The sequence below is a fragment of the Cervus elaphus genome, chromosome 20, assembly GCF_910594005.1.
Source record: "Cervus elaphus chromosome 20, mCerEla1.1, whole genome shotgun sequence".
NCBI lineage: Eukaryota > Metazoa > Chordata > Mammalia > Artiodactyla > Cervidae > Cervus > Cervus elaphus.
In genome coordinates this window covers 64,549,024-64,573,594 of record NC_057834.1, presented here as the reverse complement: position 1 = coordinate 64,573,594, position 24,571 = coordinate 64,549,024, and the positions used below count along the sequence as shown (strand labels likewise).

Below are 24,571 nucleotides of genomic sequence, written 5' to 3'. Positions count from 1 at the left end.
TTAGTTTCTATAAATTGGGTAATAGTAAACTAGGAATTTTACTCTCTGGAAACCTGAATGGTAGTTATATAAACTATGTGTATTAACAGTGGTGTTAAGGGTAGAATTAGCATCCTTTATTAAAATTAAGGGGTCTAAAAGGATTTATAGTTAATGTTTATTTGAGGGTTTCAATCAAACTTTCTCGTAATCTTAACATTTTGACTATAACATTTGGGTAGAGTTCTCTGATGATTCAGTAACCAAATTTACTCTATTTTGGCATCTTTATTTATTTATGTTTTTGGTTAAATAACTAGTACTTTATTTTCATCTTTAATTAATCTTTGAGTTCTTTGATATAGTTTTCTAAAGAGCTGATTTACAATCAACTGAAATTTAAATTCATTTGTTTTCCCTTGAGCATTTACTGTGATTTGGATAAATAACAAGTAGGGTATGACTACAAAAAGACAGAAAATTTGGGGAAAAAAAAACTAAACTAAACTAAAATCAAAGCATCTGGAGTATGTGCTTAGCAAAGATTTGTTGAATTAAAATACATTTCAGGATTTTAGGGGTCATTTGTTAATCCAGTTCTATTGTATTTTATCAAAAGATTTTTAATATTAATGCTAACAGTCAGTGTTCAAAAGATCAGAGATAGTCTGTAAGCAAGTAAAGATAAAACATAAAATTGCTTCCATTCACCTCTCTCTTGTCAACCGTTGTGGCAAATTATCGGTTGTTATTTTTTAAAATAATTGTGGTCTTGATTTGTTCCTATAGACATAGCCTTTTCTGCTGTGAAGAATGTTTCTTTCTTTTCTCTTTTGGTTATCTGAATATAAACAATTACACACCACTGTTTCAAAAGGTAATCTCAACTCTATGATGATGGGGATAAGGACAGGTTGAGAGATTCTGAAAGAAATGTGTATTTTCTGTTTTCAGAAGTACACTGGAAATAATGTAAAATTGAATAAGAGAAACTGAATGAATAATTTCAGCCAACAAATTTAGCACATTTAGTGAAGAAGTAGGACATATAGCACAAGCAATGTTTTTTGAACACTGATTTACTGAAAAAAAGAAGCTATTTATTTAGCACCTTCTAAATGCCAAGCCATGGACTTGGTGCTTCCAAAGGTTATCTTATTTAACTTTCATCTAGTCCCATAAGGGAAGTGTCATTTTCTCCATTGTATTACTGAAAAAAAAAAAGTATGATTTAGAGAGAAGTAACATGCTTCAAGCAAGACAAGTAATTTATTACAATTTCAATCAATAAATATTATTTTTTGCAGTATTTTCCTATCATTTGGACCATGTAATAATTGTGACAGGTTAAAGATGACATTTTCTTTGCATAAAAGGATAAAAGAAGAGAAACAAGGAAGGAAGGAAACAAGCTTTAAAAAATGTTAGCATAATTTTGACAGGAAATTTAAATTACTCTTGTTTATTCAATTGATAGGATAATTTGAAAGTCATTTCATCTGCTTTTGTAATGAGTTCTAAAGATTAGAACAAGAGTTAGGCAAGAGTTCAAATACAATTTGTAGGACTAACTAAGTTTGTTATGTGATTTGGAAATAAGCTGCATTTATAAATATTTTGCAATTCATGCTGTTTACTTTCATAATTGGTGTAATTAGTTTGGATTGTTGAGGTTTTATTCTAGTAGTTATCCAATAAAACTTCCTCTGTCACACACAAACACACTTATACACATACACAGGCATATGCTTTAATATTCCATTTTCTATTTCTCAACATTGTTACATTACCTTACACATTCTTTTGATTATTATAATGTCACCCAATAGCAAGGAAAATGAGAAGAACGTCCCATAGATCCCGTTTTTTCCTTTGCTTTAGTCACATAAAAGTAAACTTAACATTTTTCTTCTTTTATGTTTGTTTGATAATTAGAAAGACATCATATAACTGATGAAGAGCCATATATAAGCATTGTCTCCATAGCTAAGCTAAGCTAAGTCACTTCAGTCGTGTCCGACTCTTAGCGACCTCATGGACTGCAGCCTACCAGGCTCCTCCGTCCATGGCATTTTCCAGGCAAGAGTACTGGAGTGGGTGCCATTGCCTTCTCCGATTGTCTCCATAAGCATAGGCTAAAGCAGCAGTAAACTACTAAATATAACAAACAACAAATTTATCTCCATTAATACAGTGCACTGTAGTAAGATTTTATTTTGGTTGCAGGATTTATGGAAGAAACAAATGTGAACCCAGATTTCCTATGTATTTGAAGCTGAAACAATCTGACCTCTTGGACACAGGAACATTGCTGTTTAGAACTGGTATCTCTCATTTCAATCAGTGATACACCTTTCTTGTATTGCTTTAAAAATGTTCCAAGGTAGCTTTCAGGATAGAGTTTTGACCCATTATATTTAAAATATATAACTGCTTGCTGTTAGCTCTGCCATTCTTTCCTGGTTATACCGTATCTACTTCTAAGACTAAATGGATGAATCTTCCCTCGAGTATGATGTGACGTCCAAGATAAATCTAACCCAGAGTAAAATGGGAGGGAGTGATACATCTTTCTACTTTCTACTATCATTTTTATCGAATGCCCTCCAACTAGTTTATGGCTCTGTACGTTTTCCATATCTGGAGATATTTGAACTTGCTCAACCTTTTCATAAAGTCAGTGAAAAAAATAACTAGTTCCTGGGGAAAACTCAGACTTTCTGTCTTTCAGTGTACATGAAAGATTCATTATTGATTTAATGCAGAAAGCAACATGTGAGAAACTCACAGTCAATCAACTGTGACATTCCCTCACGTCTGCTCACTTCCCTGAAAATTTCTTTCACCTTTTTACTTTTACTGAAATCTCAGGTTTTCCTCTGAGTACACAGCTACTTCTAAAGTAAGCTCAAAGCCTTTGCCACACTCCTCTATTACTAAATCTGGCAGTGGAAAAGTGCTCTTTGCTCCTAATTGCAGTCTTCAGGATCTTCTTTTTATCTCTCTACCAATAATTCACTCTCACTTTCAGCTGATGACTATGTTTTCTATTTCACTGAGAAGATAAAAGCAATGACAAGAGAGCTTCCACATGCTTGCATCTAATCTGCCAACATTTGTACATATATACTTTGCCTTTCCACTTCTTCCCGTAGAATTATCTGTGTTCCTATTTAAAACCAACCTCTCATAGATTATTCCAATCAGCATTATAATATGGTGCTATTTTTCTAATTTTAGACATCAAGAAGAAACAAACATGTCTGATGCTGTATCTTCCTCTAGGTATACCCAATTTCTCTTCCCTACATAGCAAAACTCCTACAAGTCATTTATCTCTATCTCAAATTGCTCTTCTTCCATACTTTATTGACTCCATTGAAATGAGAATGTTGCCCCCATCCATCTACTGAAACCACTTATCAGTGTCATTAATTATTTCTATTTATAAAGACTATATAAATAATTTTCAATTTTCATGTTACTTAGCCCATATGAAGCATATGATAATTTGGCAATTTAATAAATCTTTCTCCTTAAGACATTTTCTTCATGTTGTTTTCAGGACAGTATCTTCTAGTTTTCTCCCTATCTTATGGACTACTCAGTTTATATTGCTTGTTGTCCCTCAGCTTTTAAGCTCTAAATATTTGAGGCATAGTGGTCTGGCTACTGCTCTTGGTGATCCCCTCCAGTTTCATGGGCTTAAATATTGTATAGGTATGAATGATTCCCAAAATGATACATTCAGTCCAGACATCTCCAGTGGACTCCAGATATCAACTCCCAACACTCAAACAATCTATTTGGATGTCTAATAGACATTTAAAATTTATGTCCAAAATCAAACTCCTAATCTCCTCTCCCAGTGGTTTTGTTTTGTTCAGTTTAATTTGTTTGTTTGCATCTCAGGGGACACATTTCTTTCCAGGAGCTTAAGTCAAAGACCTCTTATAACCAATTTCCAGTGCATTCACAAATTCTAGCCACCATCAACATTAACTTAATTTTTATATCACATGGTCTCTCTACTTTTTCTCTTAACACTAGAAATAAATTCTTCACAGAGCAGCCAAAGTGATCGTTTTAAGAGAAATACATTTCATTCCCATCTTTGCTCAAAATCCACTGACGCTTCCTATCCCCTCAGAATCTGTGAAACCACTTCCAGGGATCTACATAATCAGGCCTCATTGTCTGTTAGTCTTCCACTTGCTCAATTCCCTTGTTTGCTCGTCTCCTTGCTTTTCCCCAAAATTACCATATATGCTCTTGCTTTAATGAACACAGTTTTTCTGTGCCTGGAATTCTTTTCTTGCAGATATTTGTATTTTATTATCTCACCTTCTTTATTTTTTTGCTCAAGTATCATGTGTACTATGGAACCTATTCTGTTTGTTGCTACCCCATAATGTACCACTGCTTATCACTGTACTTTGTCTCACTTTTCTTCCACATAGTGTATTACTTTGAAACATATATTTGCTTATTATTTTTTATTTAGACTAATTTTATGAGGGCAGAGCTTTTGTCTTCTTGGTCACTGCTATATCTTTAGATTTCAGATAGTTCTTGGTACATGGCAAACATTCTACAAATATGGTGAAAGTCTTTCAAACATCCCTAGTGATGCACATATTATGTAATTAGTGATTAACCCCAAACTTCTATAGCAGGATTACCTTAGTTATTTTGTTACCTTTGTTGCAACATGGCAACCCATTTATGTGATTTGAACTCTGTGGCTTCAATTTCAACATTATGTTGGGATTTTCATGTATTTTATTAAGAGGAAACTATCCTGAGAACAGATTTGTGATCAAGGGATTTACAATGATTTTAATAATTGAGTAATAATATATTTATGCATGATGCATAAATATGCAATCTATGATTCAAAGAATCTTCAGTGTGACTTTCATGGGAGCTCAATCAGCATGATATGATTGAGGCAGGGACAGATAATCAAAATACAGTTGTAGAAATCTTGGGGTTAAGATAGATGTTGGGATTTCACTAATTACTCTTTTGATAATTGAAATAGGTAGATGATTTCAAAACTAGCTAGATAACTAGACATGAGATTAGATAGATTGATATGATATAGAGACAATTAGATATATAGCTATATAGATTTTTTTTTAAATTTACTATTGTGATGACTAATTTTAGGTGTCAACTTGACTAGGCCATGGGGTGTACCTGTATTTCATCAAACGTTATTTTGGGTCTGCCTGTGAGGGTGTTTGTGGATGAGACTAAGAATTGAATTGGTAGACTCAGTAAAGCAGAGTGCTTTCCCAGATGTAGATGGGCCTTGTTCAATCAGCTGAGGTCTTAAATAGAACATCAACAACAAAAAAAACTGAATAAGAGAAAATTCCTTCTCCTTAAATGCCTTTGAGTTGGGACATTAACTTTTTTCCTCCCTTTGGAATCAAACTCAGTTCAGTCACTCAGTATTGTCCGAATCTTTGTAACCCCATGGACTCAGCATGTCAGGCATCCCTGTCCATTACCAACTCCCAGAGCTTGCACAAGCTCATGTCCATCGAGTCAGTGATGCCATCCAACCATCTCATCCTCTGTTATCCCCTTTTCCTCCTGCCTTCAATCTTTCCGAGCATCAAGATCTTTTCCAATGAGTCAGTTCTTCACATCAGGTGGCCAAAGTATTGGAGTTTCAGCTTCAGCCTCAGTCCTTCTAATGAATACCCATGACTGGTTTCCTTTGGGATTAACTGATTTGGTCACCTTGCAGTCCGAGTGACATTTAAGAGTCTTCTCCAACACTGTAGCTCAGTTCTTTGGCACTCAGGTTTCTTTATGGTCCAACTCTCACATCCATATATGACTAATAGAAAAACAATAACTTTGACTATATGTACATTTGTCAGCAAAGTAATGTCTCTGCTTTTTAATATGCTTTATAAAGGTTTGTCATAACTTTTCTTCCAAGGAGCAATCATCTTGTATTTCATGGCTGCAGTCACCATTTGCACTGATTTTGGAGGCCATGAAAATGAAGTCTGTCACTGTTTCCATTGTTTCCCTATCTATTTGCCATGAAATGATGAGACCAGATGCCACGATTTTAGTTATTTGAATGTTGAGCTTTTAAGCCAGCTTTTTCACTCTTCTCTTTCATCCTCATCGAGAGGCTCTTTAGCTCCTCTTCACTTTCTGCCATAAGGGTGGAGTCATCTGTATATCTGAGGTTATTGATATTTCTCCTGGCAATCTTGATCCCAGCTTATGCTTCATCCAGCCCAGCATTTTGCATGATGTATTCTGCGTAGAAGTAAAATAAGCAGGGTGACAATATACAGCCTTGACATACTCCTTTCCCACTTTGGAACCAGTCCATTGTTCCATGTCTGGTTCTAACTGTTGCTTCCTGACCTGCATACAGGTTTCTCAGGACGCAGGTCAGGTGGTCTGGGATTCCCATCTCTTGAAGAATTTTCCACAGTTTGCTGTAATCCACATGGTCAAAGGCTTTGGCATAGTCAATAAAGAAGAAGTAGATGTTTTTCTGGAACTCTCTTGCTTTTTCGATGATCCAGTAGATGTTGGCAATTTGATCTCTGATTCCTCTGCCTTTTCTAAATCCAGCTCAGACATCTGGATGTTCATAGTTCCTGTACTGTTGAAGCCTGGCTTGGAGAATTTTGAGCATAACTTTGCTAGTGTGTGAGATGAGTGCAATTGTGTGGTAGTTTGAACAATTCTTTGGCAATGCCTTTCTTTGGGTTTGGAATAAAAACTGACTTTTTCCTGTCCTGTGGCCACTGCAGAGTTTTCCAGATTTGCTGGCATATTGAGTGCAGCACTTTCACAGCATCATCTTTTAGGATAAGAAATAGCTCAGCTGGAATTCCATCACCTCCACTAGTTTTGTTTGTAGTGATGCTTACTAAGGCCTACTTGACTTGTTATTCCAGGATGTCTGGCTCTAGGGGAGTAATCACACCATCATGGTTATCTGGGTCAAGAAGATCTTTTTCAAATCGTTCTTCTGTTTATTCTTGCCACCGCTTCTTAGTATCTGATGCTTCTGTTATGATCATACCATTTCTATCCTTTATTGTGCTCATCTTTGCATTAAGTGTTCCCTTGGTATCTCTAATTTTCTTGAAGAGATCCCTAGTCTTTCCCACTCTATTGCTTTCATCTATTTCTTTGTCTCCATCACTTAGGAAGGCTTTCTTATCTCCCCTTGCTATTTTTGGGAACTCTGTATTCAGACGGGTATATCTTTCCTATTCGTGTCTTTCACTTCTCTTCTTGTCTCAGCCCTCCTTGGACAACCATTTTCCGTTTTTGAATTTCTTTTTCTTGGAGATTGTTTTGATCATAGACTCCAGTACAATGTTATGAACCTCCATCCACATTTCTTCAGGCCCTCTATCTGTCAGATCTAATCCCTTGACTCTATGTGTCATTTCTACTGTATAATTATAAGGGGTTAAAGTTGTCAGGTATGGAGCTGAATGGACTGTTTGTGAATTTTGGAGCTTAATTCCTTGTCAGTTGCTTCATTTACACATATTTTCTCCCATTCTCTCGGTTGTCTTTTTGTTTTGTTTATGGTTTTCTTTGCTTTGCAAAGGAATGTTTTGGTTACATGATCCCATCAGAAAATTCAGGGTAATCTTCCCATCTGAAGACTCTTTATTTAGTCAAATATGCAAATTCCCTTTGGTTATGTAAGGTAACATATTCACAAGATCTGTGGATTAGGATATGAACATCATTGGGAGGACCTTATTCTGTCTACTATAGTTCATTTTTTTTTCCTTACTATATTTAGCAACATAAAGAACCATAGCTCATTATTGGAAAATATCATTGTAAGTCATAACTCAATAAAAATTTCTGTTATTCTCAATTAAAAATAGTATAATTTCATGGATACTATACTACTACCAAATAGACTAAGCTATTTGTCTAAAAACATATAGACATAAGCTAACTAACCATCTATCAGTTATGCTAGAGGCAATTTTTGCCATTATGAAGAATTAAAATAGATGGCCTTTATATTTCCTGTAAATCTAGGAGTGTATTTAGTTTTAAATATTGTTTGATAATGACAGTAGAAACATAGTCATTCACTCCTTTATTTTTCATTACATCTTCAAAAGTTAATGAAAAGGAATGATACAAAATAAATGTTAAATAAGTTGTAACACTTAGGATATGATATGAGCTATGTGTTTTTACATTTTTTGTGTGTGTGTCACTGTATATCCCCAGCTGGATTGTTACAGTTTTCTCAGTGATATAACTTTGATTTTTAGGAGTAAAGTAGAAGAAATATAGACTATATTCTTAATTTTCATAACCTGACTGTCTGTAAGCAGAAGGAAGGAGGATGAATAGGTGATGGTATACATTTAGAAGAAATAAATATTCCCCATTTTAGGATGACCTACCAATACAAAAGAGCATTTGGTTCAACATCCTTATTTTTCAAATGAGGAAATAGAAATCAAAAAGGTTTAGTCAATTTCCTAAAGCCATAGAGCTAGATAGTTGCAGTGTTGATATTAGGCCTCAGATATTCTAACCCCTAATTTAGTGCTCTGTTCATACCAATATGAACTTTATAATTTCCTAATTATTATATAATTTGTTCTGAATTTGATATGGTTCCTCTGTTCCTTTATCTTCATTTTATATGTTAAATTAATACTAATTAGATTGAGTCCCTTGAGAAGTATATTTTCCAAAAGAAATAACTGTGTAAAAATGGACAAAATGGAGTATGTTTCTACTGTATGTCCGTCTGCAGTGTTGAGATGTGAGTAAAGGAAACGGAATGTAAGAATGCTTCCCTGCCTTTTTCTTGCTTCTGTTTCTTCTTACCAGGAGATAAATATTAATTGGACTAAGTTAGAGACCCTATTCTGAACAGTAATGGAAGGGCAACAAAGTCTCAGATTAATGAATGCATTCATCTTTAGGTGTGTGTGTGTGTGTGTGTGTGTGTGGTGTTGGTAGGGAGCAATACATTTCACTCAAAATGCTTAAATAAGCATTGACAAATTTATATGTCTGTAAAAGTTGCATCCCTGACATGTGGATAAATACTTACCTCCCCTCAACCCTTTACCTTTTCACTATATTTGAATGTGTTCAACTCCATGTTCCATGTAAGTTCATTTATAATGTCATCACTTTTTAAGCTCCCTTTTAATTTTAGGACAAATATTTATATATGAAGTGTCTTCTCACTTTGGCTGATAGGGAAGTCATGATGCTTTGGCACCAATGGTGGTACTACTAATAATTATTGACTCCTTCAATCCACTTGATTCCTCACTCTCAAGCACCTTATGCCCTGGTTTGAGTCACTATATATTATAAATACCTTTTGGCCTTAGCTTTATAGTTCTCTGTAGGTTTTGTCTTACTTATTCCTAGAGACTTTTGCTGCTGCTAAGTCGCTCTAGTCATGTCCGACTCTGTGCGACCCCATAGACAGCAGCCCACCAGGCTCCCATCCCTGGGATTCTCCAGGCAAGAACACTGGAGTGGGTTGCCATTTCCTTCTCAGAGACTTTTAAGGTATGTGGAAATCAAACTAGAGTCATTTTATTCCCTGACTTTGTCTAGGACTCAGATTACTGTAGAGAGAAGAATATATCTGTAGCAAAATATAAATAATAAACTAAGTATAGTGAAAAGTCTTTATTGTGTCTTGAGCTTGATGATATTTTGGTTTGTTCAGTACTACAAAACATGCACTAAGATGTGGTCATGGTGCCACAAAACCCATGTAGATGTGAACTTTCCCAGAAGTGACGGCATCTTTTGTAAGGCAACATTTCACCAGTGACATTTTGGTGTCAGTGAATCAACATTTCCAATATTGATCTCTATTTGAAGAAATCCTGCCTTTTGGAACTGGTCCCTCTAGTAATGCTATTTAAGTCATTACAGGATAATACTTCTTAATCATCTTCAATTTAGTTGGAAAATGAAAAGGATTGTCTATTCAATTTATGTCCTCCCTAATGGGGTTATCTAGATAGCTGTTTATTTGGGCGGTTGAAACAATTTTATTACTGATATTTCTTTTCAGACCATTTTAACCTGTAAAGTTAAATATAAAAAGTTGTATTTCTGATTATATTTAATCCAGATAAATCTACCTCTATTTGTTTTTAATTATTTAACTTTATTTTCTTTGGTGGTGGTGTGCTCATATAGGCATGTAGTACAAATATGAAGCCAATATTACATCTCTTTCTATGGACTATTGTAAGAGTATATAGTAAGATAATAGTTTCAATGGAATACTTTAGATCCTTAAAAAATAACTCAGCCCCTAAAAGAGCAGGAGAAATATAGATAATATACTAATTTATCTAGTAAGGTAAGACATTACGTAAAATAAATGTAGTCAAAACAATAAAATGTTTAGACTCATAAACTTATGTAAATATGATAGACCCTTATACATACACTAGGAATAAGAGGATTTTATGACAAGCATCATGAAACATGCAAGTAGTTCACAGGAGTATTGAGTTTGCAGCATCCCTGAAAGTTCTGAGAAGTAAAAACGTAGAACTAAGGATAGGGAGACAGGACAGGAAATTAATCAAAAATTTAAAAAGATATAATCTTGCAGCATTCTTCAATATAAATAACCTGGTATGAGTTCCAATCCCTTAAAAAACAGGGTTCTTAAAATTAATCTTACTTCCCTACCCCTAATATATTATCTAATGAGCACATGGACAAAGAACACAGATTTGAGTCATTTAACCTAGGACTTTAAGGTTTTTGCTTCATTTCTTCATGTGTTCATTCAGCAAGTGTTGATAAATTCCATATCTGAATAGGCACTGTGCTAGTTGATAGATAGGAAAGGATAAGATCATGACCACAAATGACACAGAGCTACATTATAATTTAGTAGGGAAGACACATTATGGTAAATACCCAGTTGTTTTTTTGTTTGTTTTTTTCTCTCTCTCTTTTTTTTTTTGTTTGTTGTTTTAAAGAAAGTGGTAACTATACTAAGGGTGATTGGAGAGAGTGTTTTACAAATCTAGGAGGGGAAGAAATCCAATTTATTCTGTGTTCACTGAACACCTATTCTGTGTCAAACACAGTGCCAGCAGCTGTAGATGCAAAGATAAATAAAACATGATTCTTTTCTTATACGAGTTCTTAGTTTATCAGGCTTACCTCCTCCTGGGGTGCAGAGAGTGTCAGGAAAGAATTTCTGGAAGAAGTGACATTTTAAGTTGCATCTTAAAGTATAGGTAAACTTTTGACATGGGGAAGAAGGATAGAGCTTTCCAGGAAGAGGCAGAAGCAAGAACATAGCAGCATCTGTGATCCCTTTTTCTGGAATTATTTTTATTCTTCTGAAAGCTTGGTATGAGAATGACAGAAGGCATAACTTTGTGACATATGCTATATAACACCTTGTTTTTAAAGCACAAAAGATAAGTGTTTTTAGAAAACTATATTCTTTTGAAAACATTTTTTAGTATTTTTATTAATATTAGCACCATTTATATTATCGGCACTGTTGACTGAATTGATCTTACTTTATTTCTGTATCTTGGAACCCCCCCACCTTTCTCCGGAATGGCTTGCAGTCTAAGTAACATGTGTTTTAAACCTCACTGCAGTATGGCTTGCAGGTGGTTTTGAAATACTACATTTCTTAAATATTAGTTGGTCATGGATAGGGTCTATCTAGATATTATGTAATTGCTCTCATCTATTTTTAACCTTCATATGAAATAATCAATTCTTGAATTACTTAGGTGGATTTTCATTTGGATGTGCAAATCAAGAGCAATGTTATTGTGTCTAATTAAGGGTCAAGTCTTTATAAGGAGTTTATAGTAAAGTCTCTATTGAGAAAAGCAAGGGAACCAGTATAAACAGAGGAAGTGGAAAACAATCCAAGAGAAAAGAGAATTATGTTTATAGAAGTGGTCATTTCTCCATTACTGCTATGATCTGAATGTTTCTCTCTCCCTAAACTCATGAGTTGATATCCTAATGCCAAAGGTGATGATATAAGGACACGGGGCCTTTGGGAGGTGATTAGGCCAGGAGAGTGCAGCTCTCAGGGCTCTCAAAATTTGTGATCTTAGAAGCTAGACTCTACAAAAGAATCTGCTAATTTTTGATGAATGGTCAAGCATTATTAAACAGAATATCTTAGTCTGTTTGGACTACTATAACAAAATTAACCAGACTGGGTGTCTTGTAAACAGATACTTACTTCTCACAATTCTGAAGGCTGGAAGTTCAAGCCCAATGTTACAGCTGACCAGTTGAGTTCCTTTTTCCAGGTCCCAGACTTCTTACATTCTCACATGGTTGAAAGAGTGAACTATCACCCTGTGGTCTCTTGTATAATAACTCTAATCTCATTCATGAGGACTCCATGTTAATGATCTAATCACCTCCCAAATGCCTCATATTTTCATATCATCACCTTGGGATTAGGTTTCAACATATGACTTGTGGGAAGGGGAGGGGGGCACAGACATACAGACCATAGCATGGAGCCATTCTAGAATTTAACAAAGAAATTTCAAGAATATGTAGATTTTTTTGGTCTAGTAATGCAAAAAATGCCATTGATAATTTGATAGGATATTGCATTGAATCTGCAGATTGTTTTGGGCAGTGTAGTCATTTTGATAATATTGATTCCTTAAATCCAAGAACATAATATAGCTTTCCATCTGCTTATGTCATACTCAATTTCTTTCACCAGGGTCTAATAGTTTTCAGAGTACAGGTCTTTCGCTTTCTTGTGTGTGTCAGTTGCTCAGTCATGTCCGACTCTTTGCCACCCCATGGCCTGAAGCCCACCAGGCTCCTTTGTCTGTGGGATTCTCCAGGCAAGAATACTGGAGTGGGTTGCTATTTCCTTAGGTAGGTTTATTCCTTGGTATTTTATTCTTTTTGATATGACAGTGAATAGGATTGTTTCCTTAATTTCTCTTTATGATCTTTCATTGTTAGTGTATAGAAATGCAAGAGATATCTTTTTATTAATTTTGTGTCCTACAGCTTTACCAAATTCATTGATGAGCTCTAATAGCATTCTGTGTGTATAGTGTCATATTTGTATGAAGACACAGTTCAGCTCAGTCACTCAGTCATGTCCAACTCTTTGTGACCCCATGAATCGCAGCATGCCAGGCCTCCCTGTCCATCACCGACGCCTGGAGCCCACCCAAACCCATGTCCATTGAGTCGGTGATCCCATCCAACCATCTCATCCTCTGTCGTCCCCTTCTCCCCCTGCCCTCAATCTTTCCCATCATCAGGGTCTTTTCCAATGAGTCAGCTCTTTGCATCAGGTGGCCAAAATATTGGAGTTTCACCTTCAACATCAGTCCTTCCAATGAACACCCAGGACTGATCTCCTTTAGGATGGACTGGTTGGATCTCTTTGCAGTCCAAGGGACTCTCAAGAGTCTTCTCCAACACCACAGTTCAAAAGCATCAATTCTTCAGTGCTCAGCTTTCTTTATAGTCCAACTCTCACATCCATACATGATCACTGGAAAAAACCATAGCCTTGACTAGACGGACCTTTGTTCACAAAGTAATGTCTCTGCTTTTTAATATGATGTCTAGGTTAGTCATAACTTCCCTTCCAAGGAATAAACGTCTTTTAATTTCATGGCTGCAATCACCATCTGCAGTGATTTTGGAGCCCAGAAAACACAAAAGACCTCAAATAGCCAAAGGAAATTTGAGAAAGACAAATGGAACTGGAGGAATCATGCTCCCTGACTTCAGACTAGACTGTAAAGCTACAGTAAAAAAAAAAAAAATGATACTGGCACAAAGACAGATTTATAGATCAATGTAACAAGACAGAAAGCCCAGACATGAACTCATACACCTATGATCAATTAATCTACGACAAAGGAGATGGGGTATACAATGGAGACAAGACAGCCTCTTCAATAAGTAGCACTGGGAAAAACTAGAGAGCTATATGTAAACAAACAAAATTAGAACATTCTCTAACACCATACACAAATGTTAAACTCAAAATGGATTAAAGACCTAAATGTAATACCAGATACTATAAAACTCTTAGAGGAAAACATAGGAAGAATGCACTTTGCCATAAATCACAGCATATATCTTTTTGGATCCACCTCTTAGGTAGTGGAAATAAAAATAAATAGAGTCTTATTAAACTTAAGAACTTTTCCACAGCAAAGGAAACCATAAGTGAAACAAAAAGACAACCTACAGAATAGGAGAAAATATTTGCAAATGAAGCGACCAACAAGGGCTTAAGCTCCAGAATATACAAACAGCTCATACAGGTCAATATCATAAAAACAAACAACCCAATCCAAAAAATAGGCAGAAGATCTAAATAGACATTTTTTTTCCCCAAAGAAGACATACAGAGATGGCCAAGAAGCACATGTAAAGGTGCTCAACATTCCTAAGTATTAGAGAAATGCAAATTGAAACTACAGTGGAGTATCACTTCACAGAGGTCAGAATGGTCATCATCAAAATGTCTACAAAGAGCAAATGTTGGAATGGGTATGGAGAAAAGGGAACCCTATTCTGTGGGTGGCAATGTCAATTGGTATATCCCATATGGAGAATAGTATGGTGGGTCCTTAAAAAAAAAATAGAGCCACCATATGATTCAGCAATCCCACTCCTGGGCATATATCCAGAGAACACTATGATTTGAAAAGAAATATTCACTCCAAAGTTCATTGCAGCATTATTTATAATATCCAAGACATGGAAGTAACCTAAAATGTCCATCAAAGAGGAATGGATAAAAAATGCGATATGTATATACAATGGAATATTACTCAGCCATTAAAAAGACTGAAATAGTGCCATTTGATACAATATAGATGGATCTAGGGGTTGTGATATACTGAGTAAAATTAGAAAAAGACAAATATCATATGCTATCAGCTACATGTGAAATCTAAAAAATGATACAAATGAGCTTATATACAGAACATGCACACAACACTGTAAATCAGTTATACTCCTATATAAATTAAAAGAACATGTCAGTTTCTCATTTTTACAAGTGAGAGCACTGAGATCAAAGCTTCACAAAGTTATATATGTGTGTATATTTATTATACTATATATATGTAATTGAAATAGGAAATGGCAACCCACTTCAGTATTCTTGGCTGGAAAATTCCTTGAGCAGAGGAGCCTGATGAGTTACAGTCCATGGGGTCACACAGGGTAGAACACAACTTAGCGACTGAGCCTGAGCACATATGTAATAAACACACACATATATACACATTAGCGGCAAAGCTGGGGTGAGAAATGAGGGTCTTGTCTGGAATTCTGACCCCTTTGTTTCTCCCTCTGGTGCTGCTTTCCATCCCAGCAGAGAAGTCATCACAATACTCATTTTCTAAAAAGAATTGTCAGAAAATTACAAAGAATGAGAATTTTCAAAGAAAAATATAGGAAGAGCAGTACCATTTTAACCTTGTCAAGTTACTGAAAGAGGAAGAAAGAATATTTACATTTCAAAATAAATGTTAATTGTGTTAAGGAGGATGTGATAGAATGGGAGTAGGGAGGTCATTTACTTTTTCAAAACATAGATGGACTGTATTGAACTTTTCACTTTTTTACCATATCAGAGTTTATTGGTGTGTAATTACAGGTCCCTGCCAGATTCTTTCGATTAGTATTTTCTGTTCTAATATGAGTTGATCCTGTTGTATAGAGGGTGTCTCTGGCAAACAGGAGTTACAGGAGAAGATAGATTTTTAAGTCACCTTTAAAAGGTGACTTTTAAAGCAAAGTGATACCGATCTCAGTTTATTTCTCTTGCTGTTTTAGCTGTTATCATTTTCATTTAAAAACTACAAAAACATGAACTTTAACTAGATTTATGTACTAAAGCCACCCCTAGCCAATTTAGGTCTTTGATAATTTTCTTTAGCAGTACCAAAATACAAAGGCACTTTTACATGGGCACATAACATCTTATGTTATGAAGATTTAACGGTATAATTATTGAAATTCTCTTACTTCCTATCATGTTTATATGGCTTAACACAACTGTCTTATTTAAAGCAAGAATTCTAATGGGCCGAGTTGTTTTGGAGAGAAAAAACAGTTTGGTGTTGAAGATTATTGCTGAATCATTGTTTCATTTTATGTCTGTGGTGTCAGCAAGTACCATGGTAATAAGATCTTTAAAATATTTCTAGGTAAGGGTATAGTGACTACTTTCTCAATCTAAGCATGCCGGGGCATTTCGCAATGTATTTATCACACATGAACGGCTGCTTAAAGTATTAACGGTCACTGCAACGTGTGGCTGTGCCTATGTTACCTCTTTTTAACTGTTCCCCAAGTGTCTGAACCTGGTATAAATGTTCTGCTTGAAATCTGCACGGTCACGTTTATACCTCCTTTCTTTATAATTCAGCATTGCAGAGCAGAGAGATTCATGGTTCCGTTTCAAGGGATGACTGTTTTGTTATAATGTTCAAATAATGGTCTGCTAAAGATATTCTTGTAAAAGAAAAAGAGGTTCACTCTCCCACTATCAAGGTCATTACTAAACTCTGCCTTCAGTTTCAAAGCACAGAGATGCCATCTAGCAGCCACCCTCAGGAATTTCCTACACAGAAATAGTCCTTTCTCTTCAATCATTCAATTCTTACAAGCTTTAGGTTTTTCTTTATTTATTGAATGAATGATGATTTGGCACATTGCCTGTAGTTCAGATACTCCATTACAAGCGAAATTATTTGATAGCTCTTAAAATAGGCAAAGTGATACACCCATGAGTTTTTCTAAATGGAACTGGAAAGTTGTTATTAAGATTTTAATTAAGAAAACATAATTCTCATGATTTTTTGAGAGGAAAATTGATAATCTGTCTATGTAAAATACAAATAATTGATTAATATTGAATTGCCTTCCTTTGCTGAAAGAAAATACTAATCTTACCAATTTTCTGGTATTTTAAATGAGGGAAAAGAAAGTAAATGCATGCTAAAAGTAAGTTCATCCTATAAATATAAATGTTTTGATTTTTAAAATTTAAATATAAAATTGACTTTCAAGTAATTTATCTTACCATAAGATGGTGATACCTAAGCACTTCATAAAGTCATATATGATCTGGAAGTTTCAATCTCAGGAAGAATGATCATAAACATAAATATAATATAGTCTTCTATGAAACGGAATTGGTACTACTGTTGGAAGGCCTTTTTGTTCCAGATAAATTAATATATAATAAGCATGCGCTAAAATTTAGTTATCCAATATTCGATATATGTGATAACCCTCTACCTAAAAAAAGTCTATTCCATTTTAATAGCTTTCCTATTTTGCCAGTTTGTGTGTATCCATGCATGATTTATATATAGTATAAATGTAAAATGTAATAATAGAGAAGAATACTTAAATGGATTTATTTAAAAATATGATTTTGAAATATATCAGCCCTGACAGGTTAATATATAAAAAAATTAGCTATTTAGAATTTTTGTATATTTGTTTCATTACTTAATTATTATTTATTTATCCACAAACTGGTCTTGTGTGCTATTGTATTATTAGAATTTAATTTCAATTTTACCAAACAATTTGCATTATGGATGCTTATTTTATTATCTAAAATATATAGTTAGTAAAAAAGTAAAATTTGATATAATTTCTATTTCATAACCTAACTGACAACCATTCTGAGAATTCAGTGGTACCATCTGTGATTTTGGGGAGGAGAGATGATATAGTTTGGTGATTCTTAATAGTTTGATAAAACATAACATGTTCACTTTTTTAAAGTAAAATGTGTCTACTGTCCAAAGACTTTACAACATTAAAATCACTTCCTATGAGCATTTTAATATTCTCTATATTGTCATAAATGGTGTAGAACAAATACCCATCTGGTGTTCTTTGCACTGTATTGCAGTATCTAGAAGCTGGAAAGGACAGTTTGAAAAGTTAATATATGCCTTTTCTTTCCTAGATTTCTCAGCTCTGTTGTATCAAACAATCAGAATTAAGTCTGAAGGAAAGTTTTCTGTTGTTGAATACATGGAAATAAACTTATCAATACTAGAAGATCATGTTGACTAAAAATGGGTCATTTTCTTGAAGGATTTATCTCAGTATTTATCAGAAGCTCTTCTTTATATATTTTTAATTTGGGGAAGAATGGGGTACAGAAATGAAGATATTTATGCATTAAAGATATCATAAAAATCAAATGAACATGCAGTTGTTAGTAAAACTCTGCATTATGAAGTCATTTTCAAGAATTAGAAAGTTTACTTTGTCTAGTGATTTTTTTATGTAATAACTCAGTAATTAGCTTTGCTTTTTAAAAATTTACCAATAATATTCTAAATGAACTATATAACAGAATGTATTCAGAGCTGTAATGAACATAATATATTGAGAGTGGCAAAGTAATGTGTTACCATAAATCCAGAGAAAAAAGTGGAAAAAAAATTTAAAAATATAAAAGCAAAATCAGCACTTTGTACCTAGATGTAAAATGCTTTAAAGCTATACCTTAGTGTATAGAATATTCCATTAAGATCATTAAGACAATACACTGCCTGAAAATTTCACAGTGTCAATATCAGCATAACCATAGCTTTAAAAGAAAATTATTTTATTCTCATCAGGTCTTTAAATATGAAAAGTGTGCAGAAATAATTACAAGTATGTATGACACGATTCTAAATTTTCACTATGTACTGATTTAGGCCTAGAAATATTCAGTCAACCACAATATTAGGCTATGCTTAGTTCTTAGTTCTATTCAATTGTGAAAAGAAACAATTTCTTTTCACTACAAGTTTATTTTAAAATAACTTTACTATATTCAAAAATATACCTTTGTAACATCACATCATTTTCCCTATTGTGTCAAATTATTCTTAACCAGTTAAATAAAATAGTTTCTGAAATTGTATTTCCTTACTCTTTTTACTAGATGCCTTATATCTTATTCCAGATAATTACAATTTTGTTAGAATGCTGATGCTGTCAAATTATCCCACTTTATCCTCAACACTTTTCTTTTATACTGCTGAAAATATTTCTCCATATTGTCTGACTTTTGATCAAAAGAGGTTAGCGTTCACTTTAATTGCCAGTACTGGATAATTTTCAGAGTTCAACAGCTCTGAGAGGACACATCCTTCCTATTCCCCTCCTTAGTTTCAAAGGTTTCTCACTTCCTGTTTCTTAACACCGGTAATCAGAACTTCCTCAGAGCTCTCTAATTTCCTTAATGAAAAGAAAGAAACAAACACAAGCCCCTTTGCCCGGTGCCTCTCAGCCACGGCAGAGAGGAGAGCTCTGCTGCCCTGCCGCGCCTGTTACAAGCAGCATCCCAAATGTTTTGGACACAAACCGCGGCATGTCTGCTATGGGAGTATTATTGACCAGAATCAGCTGGAAAACGCTTCTTTCCTTTCAACAAAGAAACGGTCCACATCTCCTAAACATGATTACAAACTGCGTTATCTTAACTGCTAACTCCTTTGCATTACACGTCAGAAGAGAACGTTAAGCTCTTGGATATCACATAAGCTAAATTCTCCGGAGAGCCGCATTGCCCGCTGCCCATCCACGTTATATTCGCTCCTGGTCCCTCCCCCCTCTCTCCAGGACTCTACCGTGAGGAGCTATTCCTCCGGGAGTTCACCTTGTTATCTTCCAAGCCACGGGGATACGCCAGGCATCACAGGATTGCTAGAAAAGCTGTCTTTAATGTTTCTTTTCTTTTCTTTTTTTTTTTTTTGCATAATTAAATGCATTTTTGGCCGGTCTGTTACATATTGCACATTTATTTCAAACAAGAGTTAAAATATTGCCCGTACCTTGGAAGGATCTAATCCAGCAAGCAAAGACAGCAGCAGCAGATTGAGTAGGTTGGACGTCGCCTGCATTCTGATCTGCGTTTTTGCCCCCTCTTTACTCTCTTATGTAGCCACTCCACTCTCACTGCAGAGACCCTTCCTTCGTCAGTTGCACTTTCCGCCTGCCAGTCAGAGCAGCGTGGAGGCAGAGGCAGTGGCAGGCGCGGCAGCAGTGGCCACAGCAGCGACAGCAGCGGCAGCCGCCCTGGGGGGCGATCATTCCGCAGGCATTCTCGGAGCGGGGAGTCCGGGAGCGCTCGGGCTGGGTTGAGCCGCAGTGGGCGCTGACCGAGGTGCTGAAGCGCCTTCAAGCCTCACGCCCCAGTTTACCCTCTCTCCCGCGGCTATCTAGCCAGCCCACCTCAAAAGTTTTGACCCAAGAAAAAGATAAAGGGAGCAACTGCTGAGAGAGGTGTGGAGACCTGGACAACGGATATGACATCACTCCAGCTCCTGGGGGCTTGGGGAGATATTTTGCGAGGAATTTGTTAACCAAACAAGGATCGACTCTCCTGTTCCAGTTCAGCATTTGCTGGCATCTTCATCTGCAGAGAAGTAGTCAGCTAGATAAAGGATTATGAAACAAGTAGTGCCTGAAATCGTTTCCTGTCATTTACAGAGGACCTGATACCATATTTAGTGCTTTAAAGAAAGTTTGCAATGCAGACTATCAATGTGTATTTTCTTCTCAAAGCACGCAGTCTGTAGCTATTATATATGCACTGTCATTTTAATTAGTCTATTGAAATAGTATATTTGGTTAGGAATTCGTGTGTTTTTAATCTATCTAGGGCTTTTGATCATCTGAAAATGATCAAAATAAACAAATGAAGAGGCTTTGTTTTTTTAACTTGTAAATGAGATATTCCACTAGTGACCCTATACGCCTGAAATTTTGGCCCCTCATACAGTCATTCCCAGAAAAATAATATCCTTGTCAATCTGATTGTGTTTATGCCTGAGGTATAATTCAGTGATGGATGGACAGTGGGATGGTAAAAGCATTATTTCTAAGCTTCCAAATACTTGTTTTCTAGAGCAAAGAGGCAGACTAGCTGCTTCACAGGAGCAGAGAGAGAGAAAATGACAAACTAACTCTCTCATATACCCTGAGCCATTTAACTGTACTCAAAAAGCTTTGTTTTTGTAGCTGTGAAAAGTAAGTGTTTTCCATAAGATAAAAAGATGGGGAAGAGTTGACAACAACTCTCTCATACAATTGTGCCTTTAATATGACTCGAGTTATGTTTTCTGTTGATTTTTCTAGAAGTTATATTTCCTAAGAATTACAGTATGTGAACTGGAAATATGAGCATTTATTCTACATTAAAGAGTGGATAAATTGTTTAAGACGTCAGACACATACTATGTATAAAATCTCTACAGACTTTTACTGAAGACTTCTTTAATTAAAGAAATCTCTATTAGGATTCAAATACTTTTCAAAGTTATAATACCTAAGAATTTGCATCATATTACACCTGTTTTTATCCTGATATTGTGAATATGTATGCATGTATGTATGATACCTTGAGGCTTTTTTTTCTATGAAAAGTAATAAGAAAAATAAATTTGAAAATTTCTTCTGAAGAGATGTATTTTTAAAAAAGAGGTTGCAGAATAACAAAAAGGAAGTGGAATTATTCGAGGGTTTTTAGTTCAACAATAACCCTGACAATCAACCACAGTTTGAAATTTCCATTATTTCCTAGCCTAAACAGAAAACAGAACTTTTCTATGGAGGTAATAGATAAAAATTCAGAGTTATGTCTGACAGTCTTTGGAATAACTTTCTAAAGCATGTTTAAGGCTGTTTTTCTCTTTTTACATTTGTTTCTTTATCCATCTATCAAAGGTAAATCAGTCTAGAGTATTTTTCAGTGACCCATACAATAACAATTGTTGGAAATTTTATTCTGCACCCATTTGGAACCTTTCAAATCATTGCACAATTTAAAAATGAGCTTTTAGAGGTACAGTAGCTTGGTGGTTATAATAATGCATTTTTATTACCTGTACTTAATGCAACATGTTTGTTTGATTATTTGTTGTTACACATGCTTTTCTCTCTTCTCAAAATATCTTCTACAGATTTTTTCAATCTTCACCTCTCAGTAGTCAGTGCAGCATGATTATTTTGAGTACAGGAAGCTGTATTTAACAGGCACACAAAATATGAAAACCATCATGTCAATTTTTATCACCTCAAGATCAACTGTTCTTCTTTTAATGACATCAATGTTTTCTTCTAGGAATAAAAATTATTCTGATCTCTTATATGGTTCACAATATTAATGACTATACAAAAACTCCTACATAAGCACATTTTTTCCTTTCAACTCTATTTCCCTTCATTTCATGGTACTGGAATTTCATTTGTAACAAGCAGTTAATAAGACAAATTCTATGAAAACATGATACAAGATGGTAATATTTTAATATCTGAAGTAAACAATGGATGATAATTGTATTACAGATGAAAACAGATGATTTTAGCATATATAAAATATACCTTCTATAAGAGAAGCTTATTCCTTTCTAGAGAACACTCAAGGTTATTAATAAACCAAAAATTATTGGACATGCCACTGAAAAGCAAAAGCTGTAGCTAAATGTAAGCAATAGTCTACTACTACTTCTGTCTTTAAAAATTACACAAATAAAACTGCACATTTTTCTAAAACATAACTCTGTTGTTTTTGTTAGTCATTTGTTTTGTAGTAAAGCTTTCTTATATTTCCATAAGTCAGTTTGACAATATTGTAGGCCACATCATATGTACATAGCAATTCATACAGCATTCCTCCTTTTAAGAAAGTCCACGAAACTCCTTATATATTGTGTCCTACATGAGAAAATATTTGATATTTATGTATCTAATTGAAGTTGATCTTCTATATTTACAACGGGTATAAAATTTCTTTGAAATTTATAAAGTGCTTTAAAATTTTTTAGCCAGTATTACCTACAGGACTTCCCTAGTGGCTCATATAGTAAAAAATTCAGCTGCAATGCAGGAGACCTGGGTTTGATCCCTGGTTCAGGAAGATCTCCTGGAGAAGGGAATGTCTACCCACTCCAGTATTCTTGCCTGGAGAGTTCCATGGACAGAGGAGCCTGGTGGGCTACAGTCTATACGGTCACAAAGAGTCAGACACCACTGAACAACTAACACTTTCACTTTCATCTACAAAGTCACACCTAAAAATAAGTTTATATTGTTCATGTACACATGCAGAATAAAGAATAAAACTTTAAAAAAATGTATGTCCAATGTTACATATGTAAGTTCTTAATAATATGGATTATATTGTTAGCTATTTTATGTGTTAGTCTTCTTTTGATAAGAAACTTGTATGACACGCTTCTTTCATATATGTTTATACTGTTTCAGCATTCCAGAGATGTTTTATTATGCTAAGAAATGCTGTTTCCTACTTTGATTTTTATCTGTCATTTAAAATGGATAAACATAGTTATTTTAGAAAAACAGTTTTAAAAAGGGTTATCCTACAATAATCCTGTAGTTATATAAACCCTTGAGAAAAATTTCACCTTTCATTATATAAATGAAAACAGTCTTTGATTCATTTCCTAAGGTCCTTGACCTATCAGAGTACTGTCACATTTTTATGTTTTGCTTTCTTCTCTTTTATCCTCTTGAGGTACCTTTCACTTGCTTGCTTTTAAGTCTTTTCCATCTAGATCCCCTACCCGTCCTAACCAGTCTATCAAAATAGTACCTTAATTATTCTCCACTTATTATTTACTATATTAATATTTACTGTCTGTCCCTTTTATTGTTGCTTCTTCCACAAGGAAGGGTTCTGCTCTAAATCTGTCAGCTAGAGTAGATCCTGGGGCCTGGTAGCCACTTAATCATTAATGGTTTAGTGAATTAGTGAATTTCCAGCCCTAATTCCTCCGTGCATAATATTTATATAGCCAAGATTTGCTGGATGTCACTAACTTAATTTCTTACAGGAACTTCAAACTCAGTGAGTCAAACCTAAATTTTCCCTCAATCATATTAATTTTTAGCACATTTTTCTTCCCATTTCAGAGCAAGAAGAATGGACGTCACACTTGATTCCTCCCTCATCTTTATCCCTGCATTCAATCCATCAAAAATGCTGTCAAATTTTCTCCATAATATCTCTTAAGTCCTTCCTACTTCTCCATGTATACTTAGGTCAAGATTTTATTTTATATGATCTGAATTATCACAGTGATTTCTTTCCCTTGCTTTACCATAAGTATTTCTTTCTCTTTTACTGTTTGTTTTTTTTTTAAATCTATACAGTAGTGGTTGAGAGGGTTCCTTTCTCTCACTCCAAGTAGCTCTGCACATTAAGAATCAAGTCTCCTCCAGTCATTCTGTGACCTTAGTTTATCTTCCGTCCTGTGTGGCAGAGGAAAAGGTTGGTTCAGGTCTTTCTCTTTTAAGGCACATTATTTCTTCTCTCATCTCACTAGCCAGAATTTAGCCACATGGCCATAGTTCTCTGAAGAAATCTGGATTTTCAGTCTTTCTTCTGGGAAGCCATGAATTAAAGACTGGACATTCTGTTATTAGTTCTGGAGATTGGAAGTCCAGATTTGGTGTCAGGTGAGGGTCTGCTCCCTGGTCATCATACAAATGACCATCTTCTTGTGTCTGCCAA

General features: G+C 34.9%; 1 protein-coding gene across 1 annotated transcript in view; it reads right to left on the bottom strand.

The window, feature by feature from the left end:
• The window catches only part of OLFM3 (olfactomedin 3), a 202,772-nt gene extending 181,608 nt beyond the window's left edge, over positions 1-21,164 (bottom strand). Inside the window, exon 1 of the mRNA XM_043878103.1 lies at positions 19,869-21,164. Coding sequence (XP_043734038.1) covers positions 19,869-19,937 — 69 coding nt within the window. The 5' untranslated portion in view covers positions 19,938-21,164. The remainder of the gene's footprint in view (positions 1-19,868) is intronic.
• Positions 21,165-24,571: the final 3,407 nt, after the last annotated feature.